This window comes from Manis javanica, chromosome 10 (assembly GCF_040802235.1).
Source record: "Manis javanica isolate MJ-LG chromosome 10, MJ_LKY, whole genome shotgun sequence".
Lineage (NCBI taxonomy): Eukaryota > Metazoa > Chordata > Mammalia > Pholidota > Manidae > Manis > Manis javanica.
The window spans coordinates 26,383,465-26,405,153 of record NC_133165.1 but is presented as its reverse complement, the minus strand read 5'-3'; the positions used below and the strand labels follow the sequence as shown (position 1 = coordinate 26,405,153).

Here is a 21,689-nt window from a genome sequence, read left to right as displayed (position 1 = left end):
ACCCTCCCAAGAGCACCTTGGGGTCCATGCCTGGGGATGTGTCATCCCACCGTGCTGCCATTTCCAACCCCTGCTGCCACTGCACTCAGTACCAGGGACTTCTCCAGCCACAGCTTCCAACTGTCTGGTCTTCCCCTTGTGTATCAGTTAAGATGAGGTGCACCAAACCATAGCAGCTTCTGACATTCACTCTCTCAAGTTAATGTCTGGAGGTGACAATGCTCAGAGGCATCTCCTAGCGGACCCAGGCTCCTTCAAGCTTCCTACTCCATTGTCCTAAGGGTATGGCCTTCGCTCTGTGGCCTCAAGATGGTGGCTAGAGTCCCAGCCATCACGTTCAGATTCTAGGCAGCAGGACTGAGGAAATGAAGAAGAGGCATGAGTAACATACTAATTATCCTTCATGATGAAAATGCCTGGAAGCAGCCACTTAGTCAGAATTTAGATATATGGCCACATACAGCTGCAAAGGAGGCTGGAAAACAGTCTTTATTTGGGAGCCATGTGGCTAGCTAAAAATTGGAGGTTCTATTATAATGGAACAAAGAGAATAGATACAGGGGAACAGTGAGCAAATTCTATCCTAGCAGAAAAACAGAAATCAACCCAGCTCACCCCCCCCAGACGAGGGAAGTGGATGTCAGATAGTGCCCACAGCAGGTCTGCAGCAGAGCCCCTGGAGGTAATGGCCCCTGCCTCCACCTCTCCTCAAGAAGACCCAGAAAGGAGAGCACGGTCCTACGAAGCCTCTAGCACGCCTTCCTTGACAGCAGGTATCACGCTGAGAGGGAGGCCAGGCTGTGGCAACTAGCTGTGCACATGTAAGTACAAAACAACCCGCTTCCCACTTGGACCATGAGACACTGCCTCCACCTCCCGGCCCCGACATGCTACCGGCCAGTTCCCCAAACCCACAGAGCTCATGTCTGCTCCTGGCCTTGGTCCACCACACGGTCCTCCCTGAGTGGCTCCTACCGCAAGGGAGGTGGCTCTGGTCCCCACAGCCTCCAAACAACGGGGTCCCTGAGGGCAAGGGATGAGGGCCCGGTTTGAAAACCTCAGTCAGACAAGGTGATGAGCCAGCTCTCCACAGGATGGTGCAGAGATTTTCTCATTTTCTGTCTTGATGAGAAAAATGCCTGAAGTTCATACAATCTTAATGAAATTAGATCCTGGACTTTTGGGTCCCTCCTAATGTTTTCAGGACCCTAGATGATTCAGTTAGCTAAATTTTCTTCTCTGCAGAACTGGGGTGTCGAGAAGGATCTCAGACACAGTGAAGAGGGCGAGGTCCCGGGATGGGAGAACGCTCTCATCTCCCCAGATGCTGGCCTGTCCGGGAGCTGTGGGGTGGAGACCAGTGTCCCTGTGCAGGCTGGTCTGGGCCGGTGCCATGTGAGAGTTAACTTTATGAGTCCGCTTGGCCAGGACACTGTGCGCAGGTATTAGTTCAAACACCAGCCTAGATGTTGCTGTGAAAGTATTTCTTAGATGAGACTCCCTTTTAAACCAGCAAGGAGATTGAGTAAAGCAGGTGCCCTTCTGGCACATGGGTGGGCCTCACCCCATCAGCTGAAGGCCAGAAGGGGAAAAGACTGAGCTCCTGGGCGCAGAGGGAATTCTGCCTCCAGACTCTCGGCTGTAGCTTGGCAATGACCTGGGTCTCTAGTAGTCCCTGTGTGTTTCAGCCTCACAGTCCCACACTCATGAAAGCCAGGTCCTTAAAATGCATCTTAATCTCCCTCCCACCCTTTTGTGTACACACGTGAGCACTCTTGGTTCTGTTTCTCTGCAGAACCCTGACATATGTGGGGCTAGGGACACATTCTTCCCTGCCTTACTGGTGGCCCTCAGATGTCCCCAGTGGCTTCTTTAGCCTGAGCCTGAGCTGGAGGGTGACAGCCTGGTGTCCCAGCCCACAAACAACATTTTCCCAGAGCAGGACCTGGGATGTGGACTGATCCTGGGAAGAGCCTGGGGATTGGGAGCCACCCCAGGCTCCCTGTGAGGGTCCCTAGAAAGGCTGACACCCACATGGCCATTCTCCTGCAGGTGGTCGGTGAGGTAGCCGCCAGGGCAAAGGGCTGCAGGAAGCTGTGGGCAGGCTCTTCCCCAGCGTCTCTGCCAGGCCCCCGATGCCCAACCCCACTTTGGGCGCACAGACCCTAGCACCTTGCAGTCAGCTCCTCTGGCCAATGCCCCCTGCGCCTGATCCCTCTTGTTGTCTCTATTTTGGTCTTCTCGGCCTCTTGGCGCTGCCACCCTGGAGCTTTCGAGGGCAGCTGGGGGGCAGCGGGCTATGGCGTCGGCCTCCACTGTCTGTAGACCCTGGAGGGGTGGGGAGATGTCAGTCTGTGGTCACGACAAACACCAGCAAAGCAGCCCCTGGCTGCACAGTGTGGATGCCCTGGCCCTGGCCCAAGCTGCCCGCAAGACTCAGTTCAAGATCTACACAGGCTTGTCCCCTCCTCCAGCCCTGCCCATGCCCCAGGCCACCTTCAGGGGGGACATTACCACCCCAGGCCTCACTTCAAGTCTGCCTGACCTGTGCTACGCTGATAACACCAGACCTGTCCTCAGAATGCCCCTTAGCCACTTTCTCCCTGTGGGGCACACACACTTAGGATGGAGGAGTCTTTGTGGAACATTTCCCATCCCTCAAATTTAAAGACACACTGCTTAAACCGGCATGCACTGTTGGCTCTTAGCCTGCTCTGGTCTGAAAGTTTCTGCCAGTAAACACCTCTGAGACCCTTTCCCCAAGAACACTTAAAAAGGGTGTAACAGTAAGAATTTCTTAGCTCTTTCTGAAACAGTAACATGAGGGAATCAGCTAAAGGTACAGTGAGAGGAGCTGAAGTTAGACTTAAGGAGAACTTCCTGCATGGCCTAGTCTTCTCTGGGGAGTGTTAAGCCTATTGTTGATGTGTACCCATCCTTCCAGACGGCTTGGTTGTGTGTTGGTTCAGGAGGTGATGTGCAAATGATGCCAGAGTGAGTTTCCTGGCCCTGTAGGGATTCAAGGAACACAGGTCTCCTGGGCTGGGGTGTGGACAACATGAGCACAGATGCTAAAATGACTTAAACCATCCTTGGGATTTAGCAGCTATCCAGGACATCTGTGTCCTTCTTGCTTCAAGATATAAGAACAGAAGTAAAAAGAGAGGGAGGAGGAAGAGGAGGGGAGCAGGCACGCTGAAAGGTGTCTCGTGTTTGAGGTCAGTACCCAGGCCTGGCCAGGGTAGGAGAACGGGCGCGTCCACAATGACGCTGAGGACAGCGCAAAATTTGGACATGTTTCCCAGAGGCAGTTTGACCACAAGTTATTGTTGATTAAACAGAGCAAGCAAACTTGCTCGAAGGAAGAGCAGGGCGGCAGGGTTCAAGGTCACCGTCTAGACCTGTGCAGTCCAAATAAGTGGCCACCAGCCAAGTGTAGCTACTGAGCATGAGCACAGAGCTCATGGTGAGTAGCTGTCTGGCACACGTGTGCAGGACCACTCCCCTGACTTCTCTCCACGGAGGCCAGCTGGCATGGCACGGGGGTGGGGAGGGGGCAGGCACTGACCTCGGATGTCCCGGGGCAGGAGGGGGGCCCTACTCAGGCCTGCGCAGCTCTGCCACGTGGAGCTGGGGAAGGTGAAGCTGACCTGGGGCATGGAGTGTGCGCTGTCATCTGAACAGTGGGTGGAGAGAAGAGGACGTGGTTTTCAGGAAGCAGCCCAGGTAGTGAATGACTGACAGCCCGTGGGTGGCACGCCAGCCTCCTTTAGGAAGCTGCCTGCTCCCCTTCGGCCCTGAGGGGATTGTCTGTTCCGAGCCCAGCCCTGCCCTCCCCTGGAGCTTCCCCTTCCCAGCTGCGGCTCCTGCTCCTTCACCAACAGCTCCCCTCTTCCCTGCCTCCCTTCTCCTGTCTCCCAGGTGCTCTAGCTGCCACCACTGGGCAATGAGGACCAGTTTCTGGGTTTGTGGAACGAAGTCTACTAAAACGTCATCATCCAAGAGAAGAGGAAGCAAGGGCAGGAGAGAAGTGGGGGCCCTACCCCAGATTCAGGGTGGCCCCTCACAGCTCTCTGCTCACAGGCCCACAGAGGCCTGTGGCTGCTGGAGTGAAAACCCTCAGCACTGTCCTCCCAGCACTGTCACCACCTGGCATGTGCACGCACTTCTGTGCTCCACAGCTCCTCACGGAGAAGCTCCATGAGGGGAAGGCTTGCCTTGCGCACTGCGGGGGCTCCAGGCCAAGAACAGGCCCCACCCAGCAAGTCAGTGATCGGACGTGGCGCCGGGAGCCTGGGCCCTGGTCTCACATGGGCAGCAGACCCCCGACCCTCGCAGGTCATATCCTCTCTTTGAGCCTCAGTTTCTCCTTCTTTTAAACAAGAGGGCCACAGAAATGAGCAAGCATTATGAGGGCTGCAGACTGGTATGCTGGCAGGGCTGGACCTGGGAGGCAGCATGGCGGTGTTGCAAAATGGCAGGCATAGAATTACCTCATGATCTGGAGACCCCTTCCTAGGTACCCACCCCAATAGACCAAAAACAAATTTAAGCAAAAACCTGTACAGATACAGCAGCGCTAGTCAGGAGGCAACAGACAGAAATACCTCCTGGAGACAGAGAAGCAAAACGTGGTGTTTGCAAGCCATGGATCATAACCTGCCATGCAGGGAAGGGGCCCCCACGTACCATGACCACGGGACACTGCACACACAGCTGGGGAGAAGCTGGGCTCACAGCCACGTGCTGTGGGATTCCACCACACAGACGCCAGGGCAGGGAAGCACGGTCCCTGGTTGCCTGGGGCTGGCAAAGAGGCCAGGGGGAGTCATGGCTGCTGGGTTCAGGGTTTCCTTGGTGATGAATGTTCTAGAACTAGAAGGTGGCACTGGACACACACTCTGTAAACTGTGAAGGGCCCCCATGTTACACACCCTAACATGGTAACTTCTGTTATGTGGTTTTCCCGCAGTTTTAAAGGAATGTGAGGATCACACCTGAGCACCCCAGGTCCTCAGGGAACACAGCAGGGGAAGGGGCCTGGGCCGTCAAGAGCAGCTCAGCCCTGGCCTCAGCCACAGTGGGACTGTTCCTTCATCTCTCTGTTGTCCAATTGGCCGTTACTTGGGGTCTTCTGCCACACTAACTGGGCACACAGTGGTGACCCAGCCTAACAAGCGTCCCCGCACCCAGGGCGCCTGCAGCAGTTGGGCAGGAGGGCAGGCGGTGTTACTCAGTGGTCCTGTGGTGGCATCCAACTGACAGTGAGACTGGCTCTGCGCTGGGAGGGTGGGAGCCCTGTCCCCAGGCTTCCTCCTCTAAGAAAGCCTGGCCTTTCACATTTTGTGTGCAGTCTGACTTTACTCAGGGCTGTGTGTGGCCAGCAAGCATTGCCAATTTGCAACCTGCTTCAGGAATGAACGCTCCAAGCTGCTCTGGGGGGTAACTAGATGCTCTTAAACAGGGGAGGTGCTCCTCCTTCAGAGGGATTCAACCACTTCTAGAAAGCTTTAGACCAGGTTTCCCTTGCCCACAGTGAGCTAGGTGGGGGGCCTCAGGGAAGCCCTATCTAGCCCTTGGCCCCAGATGGGAGGAGGACAAGGTATAGGGACACCCGTGGAGATGCGGGAGCCAGCAGGCCTGGGCTGCAGCTGTGTGGGAGCCAGGCTCCTTTCCACTCCCTGCTCTGGGGTTATTACCCCATGAGATCTAGAGGGGCTGTTGTGGGTGGTAGATGAAGCAGCTCATTTGCTCCTCCCACTTGCACTGGCTGTGAGGCTGCCCTGCACTTTTGGATGCGCTGGGGTGGTGGCTCACATGCACACCCACGCGGAAACACAGCGGGTAGTGAATGCAGGACAGCGACATCACTGTCCTGAGCTGTGAGCAAGCAGTCAGAGAGGAAGGCCCCAGATCTCTCCATCCCAGGAGCCTTCCCCTGGTGGGGAGGCCCAGGCCTCCACCAACACTGTAAGTGTGTGGCCCTTGGGCCCCCGGGAGGTCTATTTTCAGCACAGACCTGCATAACCCCTGGCCAGAGAAATGGGATACCTGGTCTACCCCAGCTACCTGCAGGCCTTCCCTGTATACCTGCCAAGTACAGATGTGTTTTCTCCAAGCAGAGGCAGCCAGTGCAGTGGGAGGCACACAGGGGCACCAGTGCAACCCTGGAGACATTGCTGCCACTCCTGAGCCCTCAGCTCACCCCTCTGAACCAGGGGGCCTACAGATCTTGAAGGACCATTGACTCTAGCTCGCTGTGATTCCAACACAGGAACACAGAGTTGCAGAGGTGAGACCCTCGACCCTGGTGGAGACTCTGCAGACAGTTGAGAGGAGAGGGTCCAGCCTTTCTCACAGTCCACCCAGAGGGGCTGGCCAGTTGTGGCCCACTCATTCCTTTTGTACATGCTCTGGGCATCAGACGACATTAGGGAGTTGCTCTTCATTCTCCAGCTATGCCATGTAATAAATACTCCAATAACAGAGAGAGCTCTTGAAGTATTTATGGGTGAAATGACATGAACTAGCATTTTCTAGAAACATCCCCAGGAAAGCAAATACAAGCACATGAAAATGCTTGGAGTGAGCTGAATAAACTGCAGAGCAGAGCGCGGGCCCTGTCGAAGCCACGGTAGGCTTCATCGGAGGCTATGCTCTTCCTGTACATCTGCCAATGGTGGGAATTTCATAAAAGAATGCTGGGGAAGCAAATTCCTCTCTCAATAAGCTATACAAACACATTCCCAGGGGCTGATCTCTAGAGGACATCAGTGTCAGTGGTGGGGTGTGGGGAGGGGTGATCACAGGAGACTTTAACTTTCTGGGTGGGCAGTGACAGCAAGCTGTCCCTAAGCCCCGCTGTGGCCCACTTCACCGGGTACCCGAGGTTCCCCCACCCCAGGCAAGGGGTGTCATGAGCACCACCCTCAAAGATAATGAACATTCTGTTTTTTGAAGTGTTTTAGGTTTTTAAAGTATTACTGCCGGCCTACAATGTTGTTCCTGGCAATCAACAGTAGCCGAATCAAAAAATCACAGATAAACCTGAATTTTTGTCCTCATGATCAAAGATTTCTGAAAAGACTTTAAAAGCATGGATATGAATCAGGTTGTGCCAAGGTGCTCGCCCACCACCAAGACAGAGGGTGGATGTGTATGCCAGCCCCGAAGTATTATGCATCAGGAGTCCTAAAACACACTCACCCTTTGACCCACCCAGAACACACTAATAAAACAAGGAACTAAAGGATGCCTGGAAGTGCAGTTAAGAGCTGGGGATCTGCAGTCTACCTGGATCCCAGTCCCAATCTGCCACTCCTGGGCAAGCTCCTCAACCTCCCTGTACCTTGGTTTACTCATCTGCACCATGGGGATGAGACTCATAGAAATATCATGAGGACAAATGGATGGACACCATCAAGTGCCTGGTACACGGTAAGTGCTAAATAAATGTGAGCGATTGTGTCACCAGTGATACAGCCAATGCTCTCAACAATCCATGGTCCCAGCCTCTGTCTTCCCTCCCTGCAGGTCAGTAACAGTTGGTGGGCATCCTTTGAGAAGCACTGACATCCACTCATCTGCTTTTATAGTTGTGAAAAATTGGAAACAATAACTATCCTAATAGGATACTATGATTATATCTTATAATAGGGGGTAGATGTTCACATCAGTGTTGATCCATAGTGAGGAAGTCATCTTACATGACTATTTCTGGACGGTGGGGTGTACAAGTGCTTTTTTTCTTATACATAATTTTATCTATACTTCAAAGTGTTCACAATGAGCATCAATTGTTTTGTAATAACCACCACCACAGAAGCCAGGACCCAAACCTCTACCGAAAGCAGCCACAGGGATCAGGATGCAGATTGAATATATCAGCACCCATATGTGCAGTTTTAATCCCAATTTCTAACTCTACTGGGGTGTCAGGCAAACTAGAAGCAACACTGAACACCTCTGTAAATATTTCTTTCATTACAGCCGGCAGCCTTGGCCCACTCACTAGAAATTCAAAACTCACCCACACTAGGCCCAGACCATCACGTTTTCTAAAGACTGACCCTTGAGAGGAGGGGCAGAGTCTGAAGATAAAATAGAAAAATCAACATGCTATTTTCTTTTTTGATCCTGTACCTGCATGGAAACTGAGGCTGGGTTTTATCTTGGAGGCCGCAGGCACAGCAGGGAAAAGCCTCTTTCCCGACGACTTTGACAGCTGAAGGGGTACAGAGAGCAGCTGGCTCTTGGTCAAATGCTCCACAGAGGGGGGCTGAAGTTTCTCTGTCACCTACAGGAAAGAACCACACAGGGGGGCAGGTGTGGGAGCAGGTAAGGAAGGCATGCAGTGCCAAGGTCACTTTGAGGAGAAGCCATGCCCTGACTAATGCCTGCTCTGCCAGCTGCCATGAACATAATGGCCAAGATCACCGCTAACATTCTCCTTCAGAAGAACGAACGAATGAATGAATGAATGACACTCTCCTGGCTGCTGTTTGTACCCCTGGACGGGATTCTTACCTAAGCCCCTGTGATTGTTAACATGCAAACAGACAGCCTGAGCAAAGCAGATTGCCTTCCTTGAGGGGGTGGGCCTCCCTCCATCAGGTGAAGGCCTGCATGGACCCAAAAGGTGGACCCTCCTGGGAGTAAGGCACCTCCTCCTGCCTGACTGTCTGACTGCCTGGAGCTGGGCCATCAGCTTTTTCCTGCCTTTGGACTTCAACTGAGCTATTGACTCTCCTGGGTCACCACCTTGCTGACTGCAGTCTGGGATCTGTCACCCTCCATGACTGTATGAGCCAATTCCTTCTCACAGACCTCCCTCCCTCCCTCTTTAGATAGTAGATAGTAGATAGAAACACACACATACGCACACCCAGTTCTGTTTCCCGGGAGAACCGCAACTAACACACCCACCTTCTGATCCCGGTTACTGTTCTACCTTTAGAGTCACCAAGTCATCACCAGAGTAATTTCAGTCTGACTCACAAAGACCCACTGCATGTCCAGCAGAGATTGAGCGCTGGCCACCAGGGACAGATGGAACTCTGTCAGATCCCTGGCCCCTGACCACCTCGCCAGGGAGCAGCCTGCTCTCACTCCAGTTTACTCACCAGTGTACAGTGAGAGAGAAACCCTGGGAGGTAAAGGCCATGTGCATACAAACCTGAACCTGCGGACACCCACCCCACCCCACAGGAAAACCAGTTTCATGCCATTGTGATCCATGTGACTCTGCTGTGTGCTCTCCGGTTTTTGCTTAAATGTCGTTGAGACATTTCCACAGGTCAACATTGCCCAGTATCCCAAGAAAGTAATTCAAAATGAAAAGTACCACTTGTACAGGGATGCAGAAGCATCAAAAATGAGGTGGCCTGAGCAGCTGTTAAATGGGGACCAGACATCTTACTACGCTGATGGACAGTGACTTCACTTGGAGGTGAGGACTTGATAATATGGATGAATGTAGTAACCATGATGTTTTTCATGTGAAACCTTCATAAGAGTGTATATCATTGATGCCTTAATAAAAAAAAAATGGGGACCAGAAAACCATAAAGGGCCAGAAATGGAATAGTATGTGGCTCACTCCTCTGCAGACATGGATGGAGGCCGTGTGTGCCAGGCTCGGCACCAGGACTGCAGAAAAGAAACACCTTGTGTTGGGTAGTGCTTCATGGCACGCCTCTCATCCAATTACTATTTAGCGATGTGTTTTACAGCCAAGTAATGTACCTTTTTAAAAGTTAAAATATATATACTATATATACACACATGAAAATTTATGAAATAATGTTAAGGGAAAAAACCAGATCAGAAAACTATCTCCCCTGTAGTGGTATCTGTGTCACTTATGTGTGCACATGGCTCACATTAGGACAGGGCGGAGAGATGGCAACAGTGGGGTGCATTGTGCAGTGCTGGCTTTCTTCTCTGCCCTGTGCATCTAGAGCCCTCCGCATCTACCAGAACTTGGCTAAGGCCACTTGGCTAACCTCTCCTCCCCTTTGCTGTTCTGGCTGGACCCCTGGGACTGGGCAGGAGCAAAGGTCCACCTACCGGCTGCACGCTCCAGGGGAGGGATGGCGACCGCTTCCTCCCAGGCTTCCTCTCCACTGTGCAGTCCCTGCCTGGACTGGCGTGGAGCCACCTCCTGTCCACTGGGCTCAGGGCCGGGGTGATGCTGGGCTTTGGGTCCCTGGAGTCCAGGGCCACCTCATCTGGAAGGTGGAGGGAGGAGTGGCCGCTGCCACCCTCACGGTCCTGTGCTTTGGAGCGCCTGGTGGCCGCGATAAGGGCAATGCTCTTGGTGCTCGCCACCATCTCCTGGAGGGCCTGCACATGCAAGGCTGGGCCGCCCGTCTCTGCTGCTGTCCTTGGGGTGCCCAGCTCCGAGCCAGCCGGGGAGCACAGCTTGGAAGCCAAGTGCTTCACACTCAGGGGGTTAGGCTTCTGTAGGAAACCAGCACCAGAGGATGGTCAGAGGCCACCTGCCTCCCCTTGGCCCTAGGTTGAGTCCCCAGAAGCAGACCTGGCAATGATGCAGGTAAGTAGTATATTTGCGGGGAGAGACTGCTGGGGTGAAATGGCTGAGAGTGACTGAGCAGGTCACACAGCTAGTGAGGGACAGAGAGGGGATCTGAACCCAAGTCTAGCTAATCTCCGCCCAAGCCCTCAGCAATTACACTATACCGAGCCCCTGAAGTGCTCACAGCCTGGAGGCCACAGGAGCTCACACAGCTTTCAGTCCACTGGCTCATGTAATCCGTGAAGTAGCTGTGAGCATCTCCACCCATAGACGAGCAGAGCGAGGCCAGCAGGGGCTCAGTCCCTGACCTCTCTGAGTCTCATTTCTGTCTATAGTTGAGGGTAAAGATCACTTCTGCCCAGGCACGGCTGAGGGATATGCAGTGGGGTGCTGTCCCCCAAATCCATGTCCAGCCAGAACCTCAGGATGTGACCTTATTTGGAAACAGGGTCCTTGCAGAGGTAAATAGGTAAGGATCTTGAGAAGAGATCATCCTGGATTTAGGGTGGCCCCAGATCCACTGATGGATGTCCTTACAAGAACACAGGGGCCCAGACACCCATCTGAAGACAGAGGCAGAAATGGAGGACATGGCCACAAGCCAAGGGATGCCTGGGGCCACCAGGAGCTGGAAGTGGTAGGCAGGACCCTCCCCTGGGGCCTCTGGAGGGAGCATGGCCCTGTGCATACCTTGATCTTGGACTTCTGGCTCTAGAACTGGGAGAGTAAATGTCTGTGTATAAACTCCCGGCCATGGTGCTTTGTGTGGCAGCCCCAGGACCCTGACATGGCAACTGACTGTGATGGTTGCTTAAGGAAGCTCTCCTTTTGGAAGCTTCCTACCTGTTTGCCCCAGCCCAGCAGCCCTGACAGGCCCCAACAATCCCATGGTGAAGGGGAGGTCTCCCCAGAACTCAGGGCCCTGGCTGGTGCCACACACACGAACCTCTTGAACTGGGGGAGTCAGCAGGATGCGAACGGAGGACAGAGGGAGAAGAGAATCTTGCTTTTCCAGTTTTCTCAATGGTGTCGTTTTCGATGACTTGTAACCGTCACTGCAGGTGCAACACAGAGGCCTCAGCAGAGCCAGCTGCCAGGGCCTTCAGTTCTTTGCTGAAGCCAGGGGAAAACCAGAGCCTGACCCATCAGGGCACGTGGCCTCCGCCACACTGCTGTGGTTTGCGGCAGTGCTGGGTACCCACTGCCTCATCCAGCCAACAAACACAGGCTAGCCGCCCACCACGGGCCTTCTGTAGCTGGAGGCAGGTGTGCACTGGTTCCTAGGGGACCAGGCCCTGCCCTGGCCATGCTGCATCCTCAGGGGCACCCACACCAAATAAGCTGGAGCATGTGGCAGGGCAGGCTGTGACACTTGCCAGGAAGAAAGTGGAGAGATGCCAGAGTTCCTGACAGGGCAGTCAGGACCAGTTTGGGCCTCACTGGTGGTGGGCATAGTAAAGAACACACCTGGTCTGCGTGCCCAGGCCTGGCACCCACCTGCAGAAACCCCTGGCATTTCCTGACAGAACTGTCTTTTATGCTAATGTTGTGACTCTTGTTGGCCCCCAGACGGCTTCAGGATGGTGACTGCTCACCAGAAAGAGCCCCAGGCACTGGAGGGTTGGACCTCCAGGAGGGGAGGGGCTGGAGAGCGAGGTCAGTCCCAAGGCCCACTTAATGAAAACTGGGAACAGCTCTGACATGTCCACATGTCACGTCAAGGAGGCTCCATGGAGCTTCCTGCCGGTGAGCACGCTGATGTGCCAGGCTGAGGTTGCAAAGGGAACCCTGAGCTGACAGAACTGTGGTCTTGGGAGAAGAGGAAGAGATCTCGCTCCCCAGTGGGGAACACAGCAAGAAGGCAGCCCATCTGCATGCCAGGAGGGGCCCTGAGCAGAGCTCAGCCCCACTGGCACCTTGATCTTGGATGGCTGGTCCCCAGGACTGAGAATGGAAGGCCACCATCCAAGGCCTGGTCTGAGGTACACGTTATAGCTCAGGCTGACGAGGCCATGACCACCCGCAGTGCTGGCCGGTAGCTGGGTGGTGAGTGCCGACATGCAGTGCGGGCCCAAGGTTGGGCACATTGGAAAATACCACCAGACAAGGTGGAGAGAATAGAAGGGGGATAAGGGCGCTGAGGGTGGAGGAAGCTGCTGCTAGTGGGCAAAATCACACTTCAAGTGAAAACATCTTTTCTAGCACCAAACAACCTGACCTCACAACTGCTCCGTGGAGCAAGCACCTCCCAGGACATATGTTTTCATCTTAAAATAGCCCTGTAAGGAGGGGGTGTCAGACGTGCTTCACAAGAGCTCGGCTCTGGGCCATGCTGGGGTCACAAGTGGACTCCTGGCCGGTCCCCAGGTCCCCAGGCCTCGCTCTAGGGGCCAAGGGTGCAGAGCTGCCCCTGGGCAGAGAGGGGAAAGTGCTCACCTGTCTGTCTCCAGCAGCATGGGTGACAGCTCAAACTGGGCACCCTGTGGGAGGTCCTTCCTGTCCTCCTGCTCTTGGCTGGCCTCCTCTGGCGTGGGGGACGTGTTCAGGACAGAGCCCTCCTGAGACCAGACAAGGATGCTGAAGGAGTTGGCACGTACCATAGACACAGGGAAGTGGTGTCATAAACGGGTCCCTGAGAGGCCATGGGAAGGTCCCGTTCCTCCTGGCCACCATCACTCAACAGAAGACACCCAGCGGGGAGGCTGGCGAGCTAGTCCATTAGCTCACTTCTGCCTGCACCTCCTGTCACAGGGACGGAAGGGAGACTCTGTGGAAAGGCCAGGGACTGCCAGGGCCCCCCTTGATTCCTGAGCAAAAGTGGTCCACGAGGGAGACGCTTGTCAAGGCGCCCGCAGGAGCCCGCAGGCCCTGGAAAAGTCCAAGGCGAATCACTATGTGCTCCAGCAAGCCTGCTCCAGGCATAGGCCAAAGAATGAAAGGAGGAACTCGAACAGATACGCGCACACCCACGTGCGCCCTTAATCACAATAACCAAGAGGAGGAAGCAGCCCAAGTTCATTCACAGATGAATGGATGATTAAAGTGGGGTCCATCCACACAACGAACTACAGTCCAGCCTTGGAAAGGAATGATTTGGGGATCCACTCTGCAATGTAGATGGACCTCGGAAACTGTGCTGAGTGAAAGAGGCCAGGCACAGAAGGACAAACCCTGAGGACCCCACTTCAGTGAGGTCTCTGGAGTTGTCAAAGCTCTAGAGACAGGAAGTGGATGAGGGTGCCAGGGGGTAGGGAGTCTTGTTTAGTGAGGACAGAGTTTCAGTCTTCTACAATGGTTTTTCAGAGACTGTGAGTCCTTCCAGTGAGCTGAACCTGAGGATTCACGTACTGGAGGAGAGGGACTGTTTCAAACAGACTTGTGCGTGGGCAGGGCAGGAGAGGGGAACACACAGCATCCTGCAAGCAGGAGACCGATGCATGGTGATAACAGAGCTGAGACCCGAGAAATCCCATCCCCAGGGGCAGCACAGGGTCGGGGGACTATCTGGACCCACACTGCACTGCCTTCAAGGATCAGAGCCAGATCCCTGGAACCCCTTCCTCATGCCACACCTCTGGCGCCCCTTGCTCACTCTGGCTGAACAGCCTGGAGATTTGTCCTTTGTTCGCCAGAGAGAGTAAAGAGAGGGTCTGAGGGCTGGTGGACATCAGGCATGGTCGAGGGCACAGGAAGGGCTGGTGATGACAGCATTCATCTAAACAGTGAGTGCGGACTACTCCCACCCCCGGCCTGCTTCCCTGGGGAGCCCCAGAACTGGCACCAGACACAGTCTTCCTGCAGGAGCCGGGAGGCACCCCCAGAGAATCAACAAGCCTGGGTGGGAACATCTACAATTACAAGATTTTGCTGAGGTTCCCCAGAAGACACCTCCTGGGGTCCCCAAGGTAACAGGTATACCCCACACCCATCAGCCTTTTGTCTCCCACTTGGAATCACTGGCAGCCACCAAGGGTCACAGACCCACCAGGTGGACAGCACAGAGGCCCAGCCCCGGAACACCTCCTCCTAGCAAATCTTCAGGGCCCAGGCAGGGCTTACTGAAGCCCGAAACCTCCCTAAACCCCGGCCCTGCAGCTGGGCCCTGTCCAAGAAGCCTGGTTTGTGGGGTTTCTATTTCTTCTTTCTATTTCCAGGCCAATCCCCAGGGCTGGAGGCCCAGAGCTGGGCAGCAGGGGACAGCGATGACCCTGTCCTGAGCCCCAGGGGACACTCACCCTCAGGGAGCTGGACATGGCTGAGTGCAGCACCAGCAGACGGTTCAGCTTGCCTGTGCCCAGCTCCCGGGAGTAGAGGTGGTACCGCTTGTCCAGGGCCTCAGGCACCGGGATGCCACCATCTGCAGACCACAGAAAGCAGAGGTCACGTGAAACACCCATCACTTCTTGAATGAAAAGACAGTATCTTCTTTTTCTTGAACATCCTAAGGCAGATATTTCAAGCTGATAAAAGAGGTTTTTCTTGGTACGGGATTTCTGTGCATTATCTTCTTTATGTTTCCATTTAAAATCTTTTCTTCTGTGTTCATGTATTGCCTTTCCACCGTAAGATAATACTAACACTTCTAAAGTATAAATAAAGTTTAGTTTAAAAGACAAATAACCATTCCTAGCTATATACTCTGAAGAACTGAAAACAAACGTTAAACAAAAACTTCCCATGAATGTTCACAGTGGCAATATTCACAATGTCCCAAAGGGGAAAACCCCAATTTCATCAGCTGATTAATGGAGAAGGAAAATGTGATGTATCACAGGAATATGATTCAGTCCTAAAAAGGAATGATATTCTCACTCATGCTACAACATGGATGAACCTTGAAGAAGTGACGCTAAGCGAAAGAAGCCAGGCACAAAAGGCCACGTGTTGTGCAACTGACTGCCCAGAACAGACAGACCCATGAGGACAGGAAGGGGATTAGAGGCTGGGAGAGGGGATGGGGAGCGAGGCTGCATGGTTCTGGGTTTCTCTATGAACTAGTGGAAATTTGACTGCTTATGGGCAGGGACTAGAAAGGGGCTAGGTTATAAGCAACCTGGTTTCTTTTCCAAAACATCCTTTACTGTTACAGCTTTTTTGAAACGGAGTGCCTTTTTCCCATTATCAAAGGGACTGAGAGCTAAGTGCTGACCGTCAAAATGTAATAGTGATGATGTCTCAACACATCAAGCTTCTTTCAGCCCTGAATGATACACACGTGCGTAAATGCACATGCACACATATGCATGCATGTACATGCGCACGATGCACACACTCTCAGACACACACTTTGTGCACATATGCACATGTGAGCCCACGTAGACATGCATACTTGTGCACACATGCACATGCACACACATATACACGTGCACACACGTGGAATGAGGCTTTCTCATCCTTCAGGTGACAGCTGAAGCATCATTTCTTCCTGGGACCTTCTCTGCCACCCCTGGCATGAGGCAGGCCAATCCCTATTTTGGCCCCCAGAGCTCTCACGTCTCTTATCCTAGAGTGAAACGACATCATCTCTGATGTGAAAGGAGGCTGTTGACTCCCAGAGGACGGAGCCTAAATTGCTACCCCAATGCCTTGCCTTCCAAAAAGGCCTGTCCAATGAATGAATATAAACAGAGGAAGTGCCATCCCCTCCCAGTGCGAGGCGGACAGGGGTGCCTGCCAGAGTTCAGAGGGTAAAGCCCAGCTCCAGTCTGTCCCTTCCCCATGCCCCCTGAGACATCACCCTCTGTACACACCCATCAGCACAGGCAGGAAAGGCCCTGGTGTGGCCTCTTCACACCTGACGGATCTCCCGGGAGTTAGAGAACATCGCTGTGATCCCTCTCCCTACACCAGTCTTAAACTGACACTAGCAAGGAGCACTTGATCCCAGAAGTTTCCTCTTACTCTGATGAAGTTGCCAACCTCATTTTGATGCAGCCTCCCTGCTGAGCACGAGTGAGTTAAGAAAATAAAGAACATGCAAGTGAATGCAATGTAACAGGGATTTTCTTTGGGTAAAGGGGACATTATAGGGGCAACAGGCAAGATTTGAACAAGGGCCACAGATGAGAATTACATTCAAGTTACCATCAGGTCGGTAGTCGTGGAAAAGAATGTCCTTGTTTTAGGAAATATACACTGACATATTTGGGGGCACCGGATAAACAGTGTAGGAGGGGAAGACAGAGACACGTGTTGAGTGAAAGTGAGAAGGTGCATCCTCAGAATCTGTAGGACTCTTTGGAGCAGTCTGTGCTGTTCTTGCAATTTTTCGGTAGGTCTCAATTTCTGTCAAATGAAAAGGTTAAAAAGTAAAAGAACGTAGGGACAGAGCCGAGACAGGGAAGGAGAGAGAGCTGTCTGCCCAGGTGCCCCGGGCAGGGTCGCCCAACCCGCCGGATACTATAGAGGAGGCCCAGGGGTGCGGGCGCAGGCACACGCGGCTGCACAGAAACCTGTCAGTCACTGGCGGGAACGGTAAACGCAGTGTTTCCGCAGACGAGGCACACCTCACTGTCTCTCGGGGACCCAGGACGCCCGCTTACACACACGCATCCGCAGACCATCGCCGGGTCTGCAGATGCCTGGGAACGATGGGTCAGGGGCCAAGTTAGGACGGAGGGGAGACTGGTACCCCTGGAATGCCATGTGAGACTGGGATTTGACCATGTACACCACCTACTCTTTCCAGAAAATAACATCCATCAAAATCAGAGCCGCCGGGCCGGGGCGGGGCCGTGCGGTGGGGGCGGGGCCTGAGCAGGGTGGGCGGGGCCGGCGGTGTTTGGCAGGGCCTGGAGCGGGGCGGGGTGGGGCGGGGCTCACCCTGGATCAGCCGCCGCTGGTCCTGGATGATCTGCTCGCAGAGCATCCGGTGCTGGTGGCAGCGCTGGATCACGAAGTCCTTCTCGCACAGCAGGTGCTTGCTGCGCAGACTGTCGGCCTGCAGCTCCGTGTTCTCCACCTCCAGCTCGTGCGCCCGGCACAGTAGCCGCAGCACCTCCCTCTGGTCCTCGCTGATGACCTGCCGGGGCAGCAGCTTCTCCATCTGCGAGGCCTTCTTCTTGGCATTGGCCAGGCGCTGCTCCAGCCCAGCCTGGAGGGGAGGCCAGAGGCTCAGGGTAGATGCCTGCTGTCTGCTCGTTCTCACGGGTTCGGGTTTGCAAGTCACACACGCTAGAACATGTAGTCGGCTGAGGACGTGTGCCCTCACCCTGCATTAGCCATGTCCTTTATTTTCTGTATCCTGATGCTTTCCCTTCTGGGGCCTTGCTGATCCCTCCCAGGTTAGCTAATTCCTGGAGCTAGATAGTCAACAAGTGGCCCGGGAGCTCTCCTTTCAAATGCAAACCAACCAGTCCAAGCCCCACCCCGACCCCTCCTCTCTGGTGCTCCTCACGTCCAGTCACCAGGGCAGGTACCAGACCCACAGGGGCAGCCCCTCTGGCCCAGAGACCAGAGCTGGAAGGATGCAGAGGAGCCCATCTAATACTCCCAGCCAGGCCCCGCCGTTCCTTCTGGAGGAGCCACCGCGGTGCTCTTGGCCGGTGCCCCCGCCTCTGCTCCCGACCCACCTGGCCCCTCCCCACGTGGCCCTGTGCACCTGCTCCTCGTGGGGCTGTGAGTAAAGACCATCCTTTCAATGGCAGTCACCTGATCTGCTGGCCTGGCTGAACTTCACATTTTCCATTAACGCCATACATTTTGGAACACACGATCCCATTCACTCCTCACCGCTGCGTCCTCTATGGGAAACTAAAGCTGCCTGTTAGCACACTATGAAGCCTTTGCAAGTCTTTTTTAGTCCTGTAGGGGTGCCTCCTCTGTCCATTATATCACAGACATCTTATCTACAATCAGGTCCTGGTTCTCTCGAGCCAAAGCAGGACATGAGAAGCAGCTTGGAGGTGTGAGACTCAGCTCATCACCACAGTCCCTGGGAACAGCTCCCCACTTTGCAGACAGCCAGCTGGGGCCCTGAGCTCTGCCTGACCTCACTGTGTCTAGATCAGGGCCCCAGAGGAACTGAAGCAATAGTGACACACACACATATATATCTTTATATATGTGTGTGTGTATAAATAAATATATATGCACAATCACGTTTGCATATGTACATGTGTGTATACATACATATGTGTGTCTGTGTGTATATATATTATATATAAAGAGAAGGTTTATTTTAAATAATGGGCTCATGACTACGGGGCTGGCAGGTCTAACATCAGCAAGGCAGGCTGGCAGGCCAGGAACTCAGGCAGGCACTGATCCTGCAGTCTTGAGGCCAAATGTCTTCTTTCTCTAGAAAACCTCAGATTTGCTGGTGAGGCCCTTCAGTTGACTGTATGAGGCCTGGCCACCTTATCCAGGGTAGTCCTTCCTGACAGTGGACTGATGGCAGATGCCACACCTACAGAGCACCTGCTCACAGCACCTAGACTCATGTTTGACTGAACTGCTGGGCTGGCCCAGCTGACACACAAAGGTAACCACCACCCCAGGTAACTCATCCAAGCCACTAGAGAGCATGGGGCCAGAGCTGCTGTGCATGCCTGCCCCTAGGATCCTGGTCCCAGAAACAGGTTGGATGACATCCCTGTGTGGCCTAAGAGGACCTGCTCCTGCTGACTTCTTCATCCCCTGGGACTAAGAGGAGTCACTTTGGGAGGAGGAGGCCCAACTCCCCGAGCACCATCCTACTCTTCTCCTGCTCCCTGAGCGCCTCCCTGATCCCCAGGCTGGATCAGTAGCCCTTTGCCAGCTCCTGGTGTCCTGTTTGTATGGCTGGTATTGTGCTTCCACTGAACTAAAGAACTTGAGTTTGTGTCTTTCCAGCAGATTGAGAGCTTGAGCCATAGAGTGTCTCTTCATCTTTACGTCCCCAGGGCCTGGCAGTAAGCTGGACACTTAAAACATTGATTTGTTATTGACTAATTAATGGACTCAAGTTTACATGAGATACATTTACACTACATCTCAACATCTGTATTTGGCTCTTGAAGGCCATGATCTCTGTTGATGCACATTATTGGTTTGAACGAAAGGCATTTTTCTTATTTTTCAGGGTTAGAGAACTTTTGAAGTGAGGTCATGAAATCTTCCAACTGCTGCAGGCAGATGCAATAATATTAGAAGGTTCTTGGTATGGCTACATAGCTTTTAAGTGAAGTAAATGCCGCCTGCTTTTAGCAACATGACATCACCAGACACTTCCTCCATTTGCCTGAAAGACACCTGCAAACATTTAACTAATGGGCTGAACCAGCAGCCAGCTTCCCTGGCACTTTCCCCAAAGTCTCGATCAAACACCAGGGCATCATTTTTGTGATGTGAGACCATTAGATAACAACTATTATATAAACTGCCCATATAAATTAGCTAGCTCTTCTCAGGAAACCAGAGTTGTGAGAAGCCTTCTCTCTCCGGAGAGGAGCCTGGAGTCTAAACTTCTGCTGCCCATGTCCCTTGTCCTTGTAGCACATGCCCAAAATCAGACTGAGAGAGGCGCTGATGGAGAGCAGTCAGCTTGCCCACATGGCAGGTTACCCTAAAGGATCTCTTGGGAGCTGGAGGCTTTGCTGTTCCAGGTGGAGGACGCAGCTGTCCCTCCACAGATGGGCAGGCAGGGGGCCTCAGTGGACCACCTTGCCACCAAGCCCACTTCCATGGCCACTGGTTCCTCTGTCCTCCTGGCAGGGGCACCAACCCCTGTAGCTCCTTTGTGTAGCCGTAACTCTAACATGAAGCGGGTGGACTTTGGAGTCAGATCCGGCCAGGCCCCAGCTCTGCTCCTCCTGCTCTCTGGGGTTTGGGACAATGTATCTCATTTCTCTGAACCTTGGTTTTCCCATCTGCAGAATGGCTGTGATGGGCCCACTTTGTGGACTGCTGTGAGAGGGTCCAGCACACTGACTGTGATCCATATGTGTTAGGGACTACTGCTGCCCTATTGGGACCTCGGGTGTGCCCATCCACCTACCTTGAGCGCCGCGGTCTTCCGCTGCTCCGCTAAAAGCATGCTGACCTCCTCTCTGGCCAGGGCCACTTCATGTGGCTCCACAGACTCGCCGTCATCCCCATCCGCATTGGCCTCCCCCAGCTGCCCGTCCTTCTCAGGCGTCCTGTCCCTGTGCGCGTGGTGCTCCCAGCTGCGGCCATAACAGAGGGTTGGGATCAGAGTGCAGGCCACGCCCAGGCTGGGAGTCCTGGCGTCTCCCATCCCAGAGTTCCCCCTGGGCCTGGCTGTGTCCACACAGGCCTGGGCAAGAAAAAGGGGCAGAATTGGGTCTGCCATTTGGTCTCTTTTATGTCTGCCTCTGGTCTGTGTTTTGTACAAACACAAAGGCATGAACAAAACTTGGAAGGGAATAAGGAAGCAGGAGACACCTGAGCAGGATTCCCGAGTGCTGGAGCGCAGGACTGGGGCAACCCTCCTGCCAGCAACCCCAGGCCTGCCCGAGGTCGCCTGGCTGACCAGGGCCATTTGCTGTGTAAATGTGCCCTCTTTGAGCCCATTCCCTCAGCTATAAAACCTGGATGGCCACTGTACCTGCCGCTCTAAGGATTAACCAGGATACCCCCAGCTCAGGGCAAACCTCCTAAGGCGTGCATCAGGGCAGTGGCTGGATCACAGGGAAGCTGCGAGACGGCAGGACCGTGGTGGGGGCAAGAGCCGGGAGAATGGCTGGGACAAGAGGGCACCTCTGTTTAATTAGAATTCCTCTAATGCTGACGTCATGCAGTTGGTATAATTGAGAAAGTAAAACTAAAGGAAGAGGGAGGAGGTGGAGGAAGGCAGGGAGTACCGGAGGAGAAATTGACTTAGAACATGGCATTAAGCTTAAGCTCCCACAAACAGGATAGCCCTGTGTGCTAGTTTGCCGGGGCAGCCACGGGTGACAAACACAATGTTGTTCCATTGTGACTAACAGCATCTGGTCTGGATAACAGGCTGCATGGTCAGTTCCTGCACAGGTTGTCATTCCACACATGGCAGGTATGAGTAGCATGTAAGTGGGTGGCAGAAAGAGCCCTGGCCCAGAATGTGCACCCTTGGGCAAACTCTCACCCCCTTTGAGCCTCAGTAGCCTCTTCTATAAAATGGGGTTGATCCTAACCTGCCAGGGCTGGCCCTGAATTCAAGCCAATGAGAAAA

At 53.8% G+C, this 21,689-nt stretch overlaps 1 protein-coding gene across 2 annotated transcripts in view; it reads right to left on the bottom strand.

Moving 5' to 3' along the window:
- Positions 1-471: 471 nt before the first annotated feature.
- LOC108398736 (kinesin-like protein KIF19) overlaps positions 472-21,689 on the bottom strand; it is a 42,378-nt gene continuing 21,160 nt past the window's right edge. The window contains exons 12-20 of one of the 2 annotated variants that reach the window (XM_017662919.3): positions 20,514-20,682; positions 17,360-17,630; positions 14,773-14,894; positions 12,974-13,095; positions 11,484-11,592; positions 10,069-10,461; positions 8,143-8,296; positions 3,569-3,676; positions 472-2,328 (exon numbers count right to left, since the gene is read on the bottom strand). In XM_017662919.3, the coding sequence (XP_017518408.3) occupies positions 2,228-2,328; positions 3,569-3,676; positions 8,143-8,296; positions 10,069-10,461; positions 11,484-11,592; positions 12,974-13,095; positions 14,773-14,894; positions 17,360-17,630; positions 20,514-20,682 (1,549 nt within the window). In that variant the 3' untranslated portion in view covers positions 472-2,227. The remainder of the gene's footprint in view (positions 2,329-3,568; positions 3,677-8,142; positions 8,297-10,068; positions 10,462-11,483; positions 11,593-12,973; positions 13,096-14,772; positions 14,895-17,359; positions 17,631-20,513; positions 20,683-21,689) is intronic. The other variant, XM_037008451.2, reaches the window with a different exon arrangement.